The 13641-nt window shown below is 39.5% G+C and overlaps 1 protein-coding gene across 17 annotated transcripts in view; it reads left to right on the plus strand.

Moving 5' to 3' along the window:
- ST3GAL5 (ST3 beta-galactoside alpha-2,3-sialyltransferase 5) overlaps positions 1 to 6091 on the plus strand; it is a 79374-nt gene extending 73283 nt beyond the window's left edge. For 9 of the 17 annotated variants that reach the window (XM_077958293.1, XM_077958295.1, XM_077958297.1 and 6 more), the window contains 2 exons: positions 714 to 872; positions 4861 to 6091. In XM_077958293.1, coding sequence (XP_077814419.1) covers positions 714 to 872; positions 4861 to 5109 — 408 coding nt within the window. In that variant the 3' untranslated portion in view covers positions 5110 to 6091. Of the gene's footprint in view, positions 1 to 209; positions 411 to 713; positions 873 to 4860 lie in introns of those variants that run through there. The other 8 variants (XM_077958296.1, XM_077958299.1, XM_077958302.1 and 5 more) reach the window with 3 other exon arrangements.
- Positions 6092 to 13641: the final 7550 nt, after the last annotated feature.

The following is a 13641-nucleotide window of genomic DNA, read 5'->3' on the forward strand; positions in this document are numbered from 1 at the left end:
GCCCTCACTTGGTCATATTCCTTTTGTCTCTACTGATCACATTACTTTATAGTCCCACCCATTATATTCAAATACATTTCAGAGGTCAACTGTCGAGGAGTGTGTGCACATTTATAGACATATGCACAAACTAGCTGTCTGTGAAACTCACGGGACGTATTAGACTTTTCACATAAACTCCATGTGATGATGAATTTGTATTTCCAAAGCTGATTCTGTACCAGTCATCATGGTCTTCTGGATTTTCTATTGGGCAGAAGTTCTAGCTGGAAGATGAAGCATATATGAAACGACTTCAGTCAGTTGCCAAGAGACTTCATGGGACTAGGAAATAGAGTAAGTGGGAGAGGATGCAAGGTGAGGGCAGTCACAGCACTTAATAGCCTTAAATTCGACCTGTTCGCTTGGGCTTCCCTGGACAAAACGATAGCTTTAGCGCCATTGAGGAATGTCTACCTCAAAGAAATACAAGCTGGTTCTGCAATTCCTGTCTTTGTCCAGTGCCGCCTGTGTGAAGTGGCTATTTTAGAGTTACTTTTTTGAGTTGAAGTGCTGGATTTGCGTCGCTTTTGCAATCTACAGAACTAGATTGCTGCAGAAGGCAGCGCCCAGGGCCACATGGGGTCACACCCATGGCCTTGGCCTGATGAGTGGGAATGCTTTCTCCCCTCCCCTGGAAGGATGACTAACGACTGCTTGCTTGCTTTCCTTAGCCGTTTTGGGTGCGACTCTTCTTTTGGAAGCAGGTGGCAGAAAAAATCCCACTGCAGCCAAAACATTTCAGGATTTTGAATCCAGTTATCATCAAAGAGACTGCCTTTGACATCCTTCAGTACTCAGAGCCTCAGTCAAGGTTCTGGGGCCGAGATAAGGTATTTTTGTTGCTTCTCAAAGTTAATCTAAGTTCCCTGTTTGAGGGGAGATGTGTACAAATTTCACTTTGGCTCAAGTGTATACCCAGAAGCATCTCCAGTGGAGAAACCCAGCCTTTGATGAGATGCTCCATGTGTGTTTACCACTCTGCACTTGGCTGCAGGGCTCCTCGTTATTTAATTGGCCTTCTCTCCAGTGACTCTTCTCTTTAGTGTAGGCAGCACATTAACACTTACATCAGTGAGATACTATTTAAGGTATTCTTACTCCAGGACTCCATATAACTGCAGGACTCTGAAAGGCACTTTTGTGATCCAGAAAGTTATTTACATTTTATTTTTTAATTTTTTTAAAATTAAAAAATTGTGTACCCCAGAGAAAAGTCATATTTACATTTTCACTCTGTGGGCCACTCAGGTGAGAATTGATTTTTATCACCACTTTGTAGGTGATAGTTATAAAAGTCAATCCTCAAGAACAGTGTTTTTCAGTTAATGCCTGGGTCTCATCTCAGACATTAATTGTTTTGTGTTTTAAGATTTTCTAAATTCCCTGGACGATTTTTATTTTGCAGCCTAATTTGGGAACTTTGTGTTTTAGGCTGTTTATTGCAGTAGAGATTCTTTACCTGCAATTAGCAAGTGCTGCCACCAGGGGCGTGGGGGTACGCATACCTTTATTACTTGCAGCTTCTTGATCTGAATAACTTGACCTGTGTCTTTAAAACTTAAGACTCATGTGGAAATTATCCCATGTACAATGAGAGTAAACACTCTCAGAATACAAAGAGCTCTTATTAAATCAAAAAGTAAAAGATGAACCAATAGAAAATGGGCAAAGAATAGGAATAGACATTTCACAAAAGGAGAATTAAAATAGCCAAAGAATGCATGTAAAAATGTTCAACTTTACCAATAATCAAATAAAAGCAAATTAGAGCCACAATAGTATCTTTGCCCACTTTCTTAGCAAAGACTTAAAAGTTTGATAATGCCCTTGTTTGGCAGGAATGTACATAGAATGATCAGTTGGCACTTTTTCTGAAGGATATTTTGGCAATATTAAACCGTTTTAAATATGAATCATCTCTGACCCACCAATTTTACACTAAAAATGTTATTACAAGGAAATTAGAGAAATTTGCAAAGATGAATATTCTAGGATGTACACTATAGCATTAACAACAGAGGACTAAAAACAGCCTAAATGTTCATCACTATGTGATTGTTTAAACAAATTATGATAAAGTCAATGCAATATTTTCTGACTGTTAAAGATGAAGAAGATAGGAAAACACCTCCATACTATATTAAGTAAGAAAATAAAGATACTAAACACTAGGCTGGGTGCAGTGGCTCACGCCTGTAATCCCACACTTTGGGAGGCTGAGGCGGGCAGATCACCTGAGGTCAGGAGTTCGAGACCAGCCTGACCAACATGGAGAAACCCCATCTCTACTAAAAATAAAATTAGCCAGGCGTGGTGGCTCATGCCTGTAATCTCAGCTACTTGGGAGGCTGAGACAGGAGAATCGCTTGAACCCGGGAAGCAGAAGTTGTGGTGAGCCAAGATTGCGCCATTGCACTCCAGCCTGGGCAACAAGAGTGAAACTCCGTCTCAAAAAAAAAAAAAAAAGAAGAAGAAGAAGATACAGAACACTTTAAAAATAAAAGTATGTGTTTAGTGTAAAAGCTTGGAAATAGACACCAGCCTGTAAAGAATGCCCGTCTTGAGAGGGAAAGTCTGTAGAAGACTTCTCCTTTCTGCTTTATAATCTGTTAGTTGAGCTGAATATTTGCCTATTTTTATAATTGATAAAATGGCATTTTTCTTTTGGATAAAAACAGTAACTTAAAAGAGGACTTCTGATCTAAAATTGCAATATCAGAAACTTCCTCACGTCTATGTCCTTCCAGCAGATGAAGAAGCCTGTTGAGCAATAGGAGATGTGATCTCAAAGGGCGTGCTGTGGAGATAACGTGCTTTGGGGAGTTTTTCATCGTTGTTTTCGTTCTCCCCATATGTCACTCCAATGGACAGTTGATTTCACACACTCCTTCCACAAACATTGAATATTCCCTGTGTGCCAAGCTCATCACTGGGGGTATGGGGTTGGAGAAGACAGAACAACGCTTAGAGCCCTGGCTAAACAGGAGGAAAGTGTCCTTTGTGTTAATTTCTCTTGGTTTCTATTTCCAAGCATGCAGAATGGCTGTTGAGTTCCTTTTTAACAAGTGAGGTTGGCTTTGAGAGGTAGATGCATCAAAGAGCAGGAAGCAGATTTTAACAAATGATGGCCTCAGTAGATGTTCCCTAATCCCACCTGAATCTGTGAACTCTGGAGGGTCCACCGTTGTTCCACTTTACAAAAAAGGAAAGATATTTATGGTAGCCACTGGTTCAACTAAGATGAATGAAAAGGGAGGCACATTTTCACATGAAAAACTATACAAAAGGATGCTAATATTAACAGTATCAGTAGATTGGCGGCAGCCTTCAAGGAAGCATAGTGAGCTGCAGGGCCCTCTGTATTCCTCCCGTCCTGTGTACTATTTTTACCCAAGACTGGCATGGAGATCCAGAAAGCACGATGCCACATTTGCACTTTCCAGGAGGCACAATAAGATGCCAGACATCAGGAGGGAGTGGGGACACCATCAGAATCTAGAAAGGTGTAGACAGTGGAGATTCTAGACCAAGGTCAGTAGGATACATTGTTAAAGGAACAAATGTGAAAATATTTAATTCAGGACTAAAAATATACTTGTGTATGGGCATGGTGGCCCATGGCTGTAATCCAAACACCTTGGGAGGCCAAAACGGGAGGATTGCTTGAGCCCAGGAGTTCAAGACCAGCCTGGGCAACATGGTGAAACCCTATGTCTACAAAAAATACAAAAATTAGCCGGGCATGGTGGCATATGCCTGTAGTCCCAGCTACTCAGGAAGCTGAGGTGAGAGGATCACTTGAGCCTGGGAAGGTCAAGGCTGCGGTGAGCCGTGATCACGCCACTGCACCCCAACCTGGGCGACAGAGTGAGACCGGCCCTGTCTCAAAAAATATATATACAAACAGAGGGTGGGAAGAAACTGGCTTTGCAGCTCTACATAGGGAAATGGCCTGCAAGTGCTATTTGCCAGCAAAGCCAGTGGGGCCCTTAAGTGGCATGTAGCTGGCGGTGGCGTGAACGTAGTCTTCTGCAGTGAGAACTGAGAATCCTCTGTTCTCGGGAAGGGATGCGCTCCAGAAACTGTGCCCTGGGAAGGACCATGGAAGGTCCTGTGGCCACTTATCCCAGAGCAGACCTCATAGACATTTGTCATTGAGAGAGGAAATAGGATTTTTTTTTTTTTTTTTTTTTGTGATTCTGGGCATCACATGTAGGACCAGTGGGGTAGACATTTTAGAAGGAATACCTTTTTTCCTTTTTTTTTTTTTGAGACGGAGTCTTGCTCTGTCACCAGGCTGGAGTGCAGTGGCTCAATCTCAGCTAACTGCAACCTCCACCTCCCGTGTTCAAGTGATTCTCCTGCCTCAGCCTCCCGAGTAGCCGGGACTACAGGCATGTGCCACCAAACCCGGCTAAATTTTGTATTTTTAGTAAAGACGGGGTTTCACATATTGGCCAGGCTGGTCTTGAACTCCTGACCTCGTGATCCGCCCACCTTGGCCTCCCAAAGTGCTGGGATTACAGGCATGAGCCACCGTGCCTGGCCTAGAAGGAATACCTTTTAACTTGGTGTAAGAATTGTCGGACTGTCCCTTGAAAGTGTGTGAACATCAGAGGCCATGTTTTAGAGCCTAGATTCCTGACTCAAGTGGGGAGTTGAACTCTAAAGTTCATGATGTATAAAATTATGTGATATATGAAATTGCAGCCCCCAATGTAGCTTTCAGGACCCTGCATAGCATATATAATACCAGCAAAATGGTGACTTGTGCCAAAACTTTCTTTAAACTTTTTGGTCTTCTTTTCTCTTTTCCAGAATGTCCCCACAATCGGTGTGATTGCCGTTGTCTTAGCCACACATCTGTGCGATGAAGTCAGTTTGGCGGGTTTTGGATATGACCTCAATCAACCCAGAACACCTTTGCACTACTTTGACAATCAGTGCATGGCTGCTATGAACTTTCAGACCATGCATAATGTGACAACAGAAACCAAGTTCCTCTTAAAGCTGGTCAAAGAGGGAGTGGTGAAAGATCTCAGCGGAGGCATTCATTGTGAATTTTGAACACAGAAAACCTCAGTTAAAAATGCAACTCTGACTCTGAAGGCTATTTTTGACAGCCTTCTTGATGTATTTCATCCTGCAAATACTTTGAAGTGCAGCTGGTGTTTTTAACTTTTAATTTAAAAACACACAAAATATTTTAGCTCTTCCCACTTTTTTGCCCTATTTATTTGAGGTCAGTGTTTGTTTTTGCACACCATTTTGTAAATGAAATTTAAGGATTGAATTGGAAAGACTTCTCAAAGAGAATTGTATGTAACGATGTTGTATTGATTTTTAAGAAAGTAATTTAATTTGTAAAACTTCCGTTCGTTTACACTGCACATTGAATACAGGTAACTAATTGGAAGGAGAGGGGAGGTCACTCTTTTGATGGTGGCCCTGAGCCTCATTCTGGTTCCCTGCTACGCTGCTTTGTATGACCCACGGAGGATCCACTTCCAGGATGACGTGCTCCATAGCTATGCTGCTGATACAGGGTCTGCGACGCAGCAGCATGAGGCCTGAGCTGGTCGGAGGAGGTCACAACCCTTCTCTGTTGGTCTGCCCTCTGCCAAAAGACTGAAGAACCAACCAGGGAAGCTGTCCTGGAGGTCCCTGGTCAGGGAGGGACATAGAATCTGTGTCCTCTGACAACTGTGAAGCCACCCTGGGCTGCAGAAACCACAGTCTTCCCAGCAATTATTACAATTCTATTTTTACTGCCCTTTCAAAGCACTTAAGTATTAGATCTAACGTGTTTCAGTGTCTGTCTGAGGTGGCTTAAAAAATCAGAACAAAACCTCTATTATCCAGAGTCATGGGAGAGTATACCCTTTCCAGGAATAATGTTTTGGGACACTGAAATGAAATCTTCCCAGCATTATAAATTGTGTATTTAAAAAAAAAGAAACTTTTCTGAATGCCTACCTGGCAGTGTATACCAGGCAGTGTGCCAGTTTAAAAAGATAAAAAGGAAAAAGAATAAAAACTTTTGAGGAGCTCTCGTAGTCTGGTTAATTTCGGTGCTTATGTCTCTGAGTCTACCCAAAACCTCCTTCTTGGATGCTGCTGCTAGGTGGAGACCTCTCTGTGGATGCCAGTAGTGAGTGACAGAGAATTAAGGTGCCTGGTGCTGCAAGCTGCTTGAGCCCAGACAACTGAACCCTTCTGGAGAGATGCTGGGTGTCGGTGGCTTCCTCCCCAAGGACAGGCTGCCCCTAGCTTCATCTCAGCGGCTCTAGCCTCTGCTATCAGAAGATCTGCTGCTACTGTGTTCCCAGCCTGCCCCAGACTCGGCTGCCGCCATCGCTGTTCTCCACTCTGTGGCTGCCGTTGTCACTAATGCTACCTGCCTCCACTTGCCCTTCCTGCAACTGCTTGTGCAGCCCCAGTGCAGCCTTGACCCCCAGCCCATTCCAACGTCTTCCCACCTCCCTCCTCCTCGGCATATGCAGGGCCAGGAGTCAGGTCACAGCATTCAAAGCAGAGTCCCTTCAGTCTCCAGGGATCTGGAATCCAGCTCAGAGTGGCCAGGAGAGCAAAAGTCGTATTTCTCTGGTTTTGTGTCTTTACAAATAATTTTGTATGAATTTTATTTCCTATGCTATAAGCTACTGCTTGTTTAAGAGAAAATGTTTTAAGATTATCACGCAACAAATGAGTTTAGAAAATTGAGATTGTGGAAGATGGTCCACAGCTCCCTTGTGGCTCAGGTGGGGCTAGGCTTACACCACACAGCTCCACCTCACATCCCTCAGGGGCTAATTGGAGAAGCCGGAACTTCCTCAGACAACGTTCTTAATGCTACGAGCACCTCCTTGCTGGTATGTGGAGACTTGCCCACCTGCTTCTCAAGGCTGCTGGGATGTGTGGCACTCAAAGCTTCCACTTGGTCAGCTTGCAGCAACTCTCAGGCCCGCTCCCGTCCCCATTCCTCCTCCCTGTAAGGCCCTTCTTGCATCCTTAGGTTGCTTTGCTCATGTCTCTCAACTTTTACTTAGGCAGTACATACCCTAAAAACGCATGTTTTTGTAGACCTTTTATAGAGCCCACCAGCCAATAGGAGTTGGCTGGAGATCATTCTCAAGAACTTTTCACACTTTGGCATTCATTTGTTGGAAGTTTCATCTTCACTTCAGAGCTGCGCCCCCATTACTCCCCCACCCCACGCACACTCGTCTGAAAACAGACCTTTGCTAAGTGCCTCTGGGTGTTCTAAGGTTGATCTCCAGTAACTGAAAATTCACTGTCACTCTAACAGCTTTGTATTGCATTCTAGACCGGCACACACACCCTCTGACATCAATGAAATCACTGGTTCTGAGGCAACTTAGGAAGACTTACACATGTTCTGTATTTTAACATACTTCTAGAACTTTGAGCTGCAGAAAATTTCAGTTTTAGCATTTTTTAATTTTAATTTTTGATTGATACATAATGATGTCCATATTTTGAGGGTCCATGTGATAATACATTCATGTAATTTTAAGGAGCAAATCTGTGTAACTGGGATATCTGTCACATTAAATATTTGTCTTTATGGCAGAAACATTTGAATTATTCTAGTGATTTTGAAATACACAGTAAATTATTGTGAACTATAGGCATTCTACTGACCTATCAAACACTAGGTCTTATTTATTCTACCAAACGGTGTATTTGTACCCATTAATCAACCTCTCTTCATTTCCCCCTACCCTTCTTGGCCTCTGGTAACTACCAGTCTACTCTCTACCTTCATGAGATCCACTTTTTTAGCTCCCGCATAGGAATGAGAACACGTGATATTTGGCTTTCTGTGTTTGGCTTATTTCACTTAACATCACCTCCAGTTCCATCCATCTTTCTGCACATAACAAGATTTCAACATTTTTATGGCAGAATAATATTCCATTGTGTATATATACCACATTTTCTTTATTCATTCACCCATTGATGGACACTTAGGTTGATTTCATATTTTGGCTATGTGAATAGCGCTGCAATAAATATGGGAATATAGATAGTTCTTCAATATGTCTTTTGTTTTGGATATTGATATGGTTTGGCTCTGTGTCCCCACCCAAATCTCGAATTGTACTCCCATAATTCCCATGTATTGTGGGAGGGACCCTGTGGGAGATTATTTGAATCTTGGGGGTGGTTCCCCCCATACTGTTCCCATGGTAGTGAATAAATCTCACAAGATCTGATGATTTTTTCAGGGGTTTCCACTTTTGCATCCTCCTCTCTTGCCACTGCCATGTAAAAAGTGCCTTTTGCCTCCCACCTTGATTCTGAGGCCACCCCAGCCATGTGGAAAGGTAAGTCCAATTAAATCTGTTTTTGTTCACAGTCATGGGTATGTCTTTATCAGCAGCGTGAAAACAGACTAATATGGATATAAAATCAGTAGTGGAATGGCTGGATCAGATGGTAATTCTATTTTTAGTTTTTTGAGGAACCTCCATACAATACTCCATAGTGGCTGTACTAATTTACATTCCCACTAACAATGCACAAGCATTTCCTTTCTCTACATCCTTGCCAGCATTTATATTCCCTGTCTTTTTAATAAGAGCCATTTTAACTGGGGTGAGATTATATTGTGGTTTTGATTTGTATTTCTTGATGATTAGTAATATTAAGCATTTTTTTTATATACCTATTGGCCCTCTGTCTTTTTTTGAGAAATGTCTCTTCAGATCTTTTGCCCATTTTAAAATCAGTTTGCTTTTTGCTTTTGAGTGGTTTGAACTCCTTATATATTTTGGTTATTAACCCCTTGTCAGATGGATAGTTCACAAATATCTTCTCCCATTCCATGGATTGTCTCTTGACTTGTTGATTGCTTCCTTTGCTGCACAGAATCCTTTTAGCTTGATGTAATTCTATTTGTCTGTTTTTGCTTTGGTTGCCTGTGCTTTTGAGGTTTTACACAAAATATTTTTGCCCAGACTAATGTCCTGCAGTGTTTCCCTAATGTTTTCATGTAGTTTCATAGTTTTAGGTCTTATATTTAAATCTTTAATCCATTTGCTTTGGGTTTTGTACATGGTGAGAGATAGGGGTTCAGCTTTATTCTTCTGCATATAACTATCCAGTTTTCCCAGCACCATTTATTGAAGAGATTCTCTCCTTTCCCCATTCTATGTTCTTGATGCCTTTGTCAAAAATGAGTTGGCTATAAATGCATGGATTTATATCTGGGTCTGGGTTCTCTATTCTGTTCCATTGGTCTGTATGTCTTTTTATGCCAGTACCGTAATGTTTTGGTTACTATAGCTTTGTAGTATATTTTGAAGTCAGGTAGTGTGATGCCTCTAGCTTTGTTCTTTTTCCTCAGGATTGCTTTGGGTATTTGGGGTCTTTTGTGGTTCCATGTAAATTGTGGATTTTTTTTTTTCTATTTCTATGAAGAACGTCATTGGGTCCATAAGCATGAAATATCTTTCCATTTTTGGGTGCCCTCTTCAGTTTCTTTCATTAGCATTTTATAGTTGTCCTTGGATAGATCTTTCACATCTTTGGTTAAATTGATTCCTAGGTATTTTGTATTATTTGTAGCTACTGTAAATGAAATTGATTTCTTGATTTCTTTTTCAGATTGTTTGTTCTTGGCATATGTAAATGCTATTGATTTTTGTATGTTGATTTTGAATACTGCAACTTTACTGAATCCACTTATCAGTTCCAACAGTTGTTTGGTGGAGTCTTTAGGTTTTTCTAAGTATAATATCATGTCATCTGCAAACAAGACTAATTTAAACTTCTTTCTTTGATGCCCTTTATTTCTTTCTCTTGCCTTATTGCCCTGAAACTTCCAGTAGTGTGTTGAATAAAAGTGGTGAAAGTGGGCATCTTTGTCTGGTTCCAGATTTTAAAGAAAAGGGTTTCAGTTTTTCCCTATCAGTATTATATTAGCTATGAGTTTTTCATAGCTAATGGCCTTTATTATTTGAAGTATATTTCTTCTATACCTAGTTTGTTGAAGGTTTTTTTCTTATAAAGGCATGTTTAATTTTATTGAATCTTTTTCAGCATCTATTGAAATAATCATATCGTTCTTGTTCTTGGTTCTCTTAATGTGATATATTGTGTTTATTGATTTGTATGTTGAACCATCCTTGCATCCCTAGGATGAATCCTATTTGGTCATGATGAATTATATTTTTAGTGTGTTGTTGAATTCCATTTGCTAGTATTTTTTGAGGATTTTTGCATCTATGTTCATCAGTGATATTGGCCTATAGTTTTCTTTTTTGGTTGTGTCTTTGTCTGGTTTGGTATCAGGGTAATGCAAGCCTCATAGAATGAGTTTAGAAATATTCCCTTCTCTTCAATTTGTATGAAGCATTTGAATGGAATTAGTCATCATTCTTCTTTAAATGTTTGGTGGAATTCAGCAATAATGCAATCAGGTCCTAGACTTTTCTTTGATGGGAGACATTTTATTATGGCTTCAATCTCATTACTCATTATTGGTTCATTGAAATTTTATATTTCTTCATGGTTTCAATCTTGGTAGGTTGTATGTGTCCAGGAATTTGACCATTTCTTCTAGGTTTTCCAACTTGTTGTCATGTAGCTGTTCATAATAGCCTCTAATGATTCTTTGTATGTCTGTGGCATCAGTTATTATGTCTCCTGTTTCATTTACAATTTTATTTATTTGAGTCTTCTCTCAGTTAATCTTGCTAAAGGTTTGTCAATTTTGTTTTTGCCAAAAAAACCCTTTTCATTTCATTGATTTTCTTTATTTTTTAGTCTCCATTTATTTCTGCTCTGAATTTTATATCTTTTCTTCTAATTTTGAGTTTAGTTCTTTTCTAGTTTCTTGAGGTACATCATTAAGTTGTTTATTTGAAGTCTTTCCACTTTTTTGGTACAGGCATTTATTGCTATAAAATTCCCTCAGTACTATTTTTGTTGTATTCTACACATTTTGGTACATCATTTTCTGTTTTCATTTGTTTCCAGAAATTTTTAAAATTTTCTTTATTTCCCCATTGGCCCTAGGTCATTCAGAAGTGTGTTAATTTCCATGTGTTTGTGTATTTCCCAAGGTTCCCCTTGTTATTAATTTCTAGTTTTATTCCATTGTGGTCAGAAAATATCCTTGATATGATTTCTACTTTTTTGCATTTGTTGAGACTTGTTTTATGGCCTAACATACAGTCTGTTTTGGAGAATGTTCTATGTACTGATGAAGAAAATGTGTATTCTGCAGCAGTTGGGTGAAATGTTCTGTAAGTGTCAGGACTAATTTGGTCTAGTGTGTAGTTTAACTCCAATGTTTCTTGATTTTCTGTCTGGATGACCTGTTCATTACCTACAGCAGAGTGTTGAAGTCCCCTACCATTATTGTATTGCAGTCTATCTCTCCCTTCAGATCTGTTAATGTTTGCATTATATACTTGGGAGCTCTGTTGTTAGGTACATAGATATTTATACTTATTTCCTCTTGCTGAATTATTCCCTTTATCATTAGTGATCTTCTTTGTCTCTTTTTACAGTCTTTGATCTTAGTCTGTTTTACCTCATATAAGTACTTACTTATATCAGCTACTTACTCCTGCTTTTTTTTGGTTTCCAGTTACATAGAATATATTTTTTTTCCATTCCTTCACATTAGAAGTGAAATGATCTTCTTGTAGGCAGCATACAGTGAGGTCGTATTTCTTTATCCATTTGGCCATTCTATATCTTTTAATTGGAGAACTGAGTCCATTTACATTCAATGTTTTTGTTGATAGGTAAGGAGTTACTACTGCCATTTTGTTGCTTGTTTTCTGATTGTTTTGTAACTCCCCTCTTCCTTTCTTGCTGTATTCCTTTGTGATTTTCTCTGATAGTATGTTTTAACACATTGCTTTTTATTTTTAGTGAATCTACTGTATATATTTATATAATCTGTAGGTTTTGCATTGTGGTTACCATCAGGCTTACCAAAACAATCTTATGGATACAACAAGTTATTTTTAAAGAGATGGCAACTTAGATCACACAGAAAATAGAAACAAAGAAAAATGTAAAAACAAAAAGCTGAAAAAATCTCTACACTTTAACTGCATCCTCCCCACATCTTGGTTTTATGTTATCTCAATTTATATATCTTTATATTCCCTATCTCTTAACAAGTTGCTGTAACTATTATTGTTTTTGATAGATTTGTATTTGGGGCTTTATACTAGATAGGTAGATTTGTATACTATAGTTATGATGTGGATTATATACCACAATTGCAGTATTAAAGTAATACTGGGTTTGTTCATGTATTTAATTTTACCAGTGGGTTTTAAACCTTCAAATATTTTCTTTTTGCACATTAGTGGGTTTTTTCTTCTTTTCCTTTTTTAGTTTCTTTTCTTTTACTTTTCTAGTTTCTTGAAAACTATCATAGCTCACTGCCGGCTTGAATGCTTGGGCTCAAGTAGTCCTCCTCCCTCAGCCTCCCAAGTAGCTGGGACTACAGGCACTGCTGTGCCCAGTGAATTATTTTGTGTAGAGCTGGGGTCTCACCATGCTATGCAGGCTGGCCTCAAACTCCTGAGCTCAAGCAATCCTCCCACCTTGGCCTCCCAACATGCTGGAATTACAGGTATGAGCCACCACCTTCCAGCCAGTATTTTTCTTTTAGATTGAAGAACTCCCTTTGACACTTCTTGTAAGGTGAGTATAGTGGTGGTGAATTCTCTCCACTTTTTTTTTTTTTGGTCTGGGAAAGACTTTTATCTCTCCTTCATTTTTGAAGGATAGCTTTGCTGAATACAGTATTTTTGGATAGCAGATTTTTTTTCTTTCCGTACTTTGAAAGTGTCTTCCCATTCTTTCATGGCCATTGAGAAGTATGGTTTCGATTGAGAAATTTTGCCAGACAAATTGGCCCTACTTTATATGTAATTATTTTCTCTTGCTGCTTTTAGGATGCTTTCTTTGTCCTTGGTCTTTGACAGTTTGATCATTATGTGCCTCAGGGTAGATTTATTTGGTTTGAATCTGTTTGGTAGTCTCTGACTTTCCTGTACCTGAATATTATCTGTTTCTCAAGTTTTAGAAAGTTTTCTACTATTGTTTTTTTGAATAAGTTTTCTACTCCTTGCTCTTGCTCACCTTTTTCTTGAATGCCAGTAATTCTGAGATTTGGTCTTTTAAGGTAATTTTCTGTGTCTTGTAGTCCATTTTCATTTCTTTTTCATTCTTTTTTCTTCTCTAAGAACAAAAGCTAACTGGGATCTTATCAACAACTTCACGTGTTCTAAGTGTTCTGTTGCTTTCTTCATCCGTCCAAGAACATGTCTGTAAGGCATTGGCAATGTCTGTTTCCACAAACTGTGGGATGTTCATTTGTTGGATTCAGTAGTTGAAATAATTTGTCAAACCTGTCTATTGCCTGGACTGCTCTTTAGTGAATAACGACCTCCTGGTTACCAGTGATTTGTGTAGCAGATAAGGCCCTAGTTATAACAGGGAAAAAAAGTGATGGTCACACTGCAGTCTAGGTTATTAAAGATTTCTATTTATTTTAAGATAGGGTCCCACTTTATTCCCAAGGCTGGAGTGCAGTGGTGC

Source organism: Macaca mulatta, chromosome 13 (assembly GCF_049350105.2).
Source record: "Macaca mulatta isolate MMU2019108-1 chromosome 13, T2T-MMU8v2.0, whole genome shotgun sequence".
NCBI classification, from domain to species: Eukaryota; Metazoa; Chordata; class Mammalia; order Primates; family Cercopithecidae; genus Macaca; species Macaca mulatta.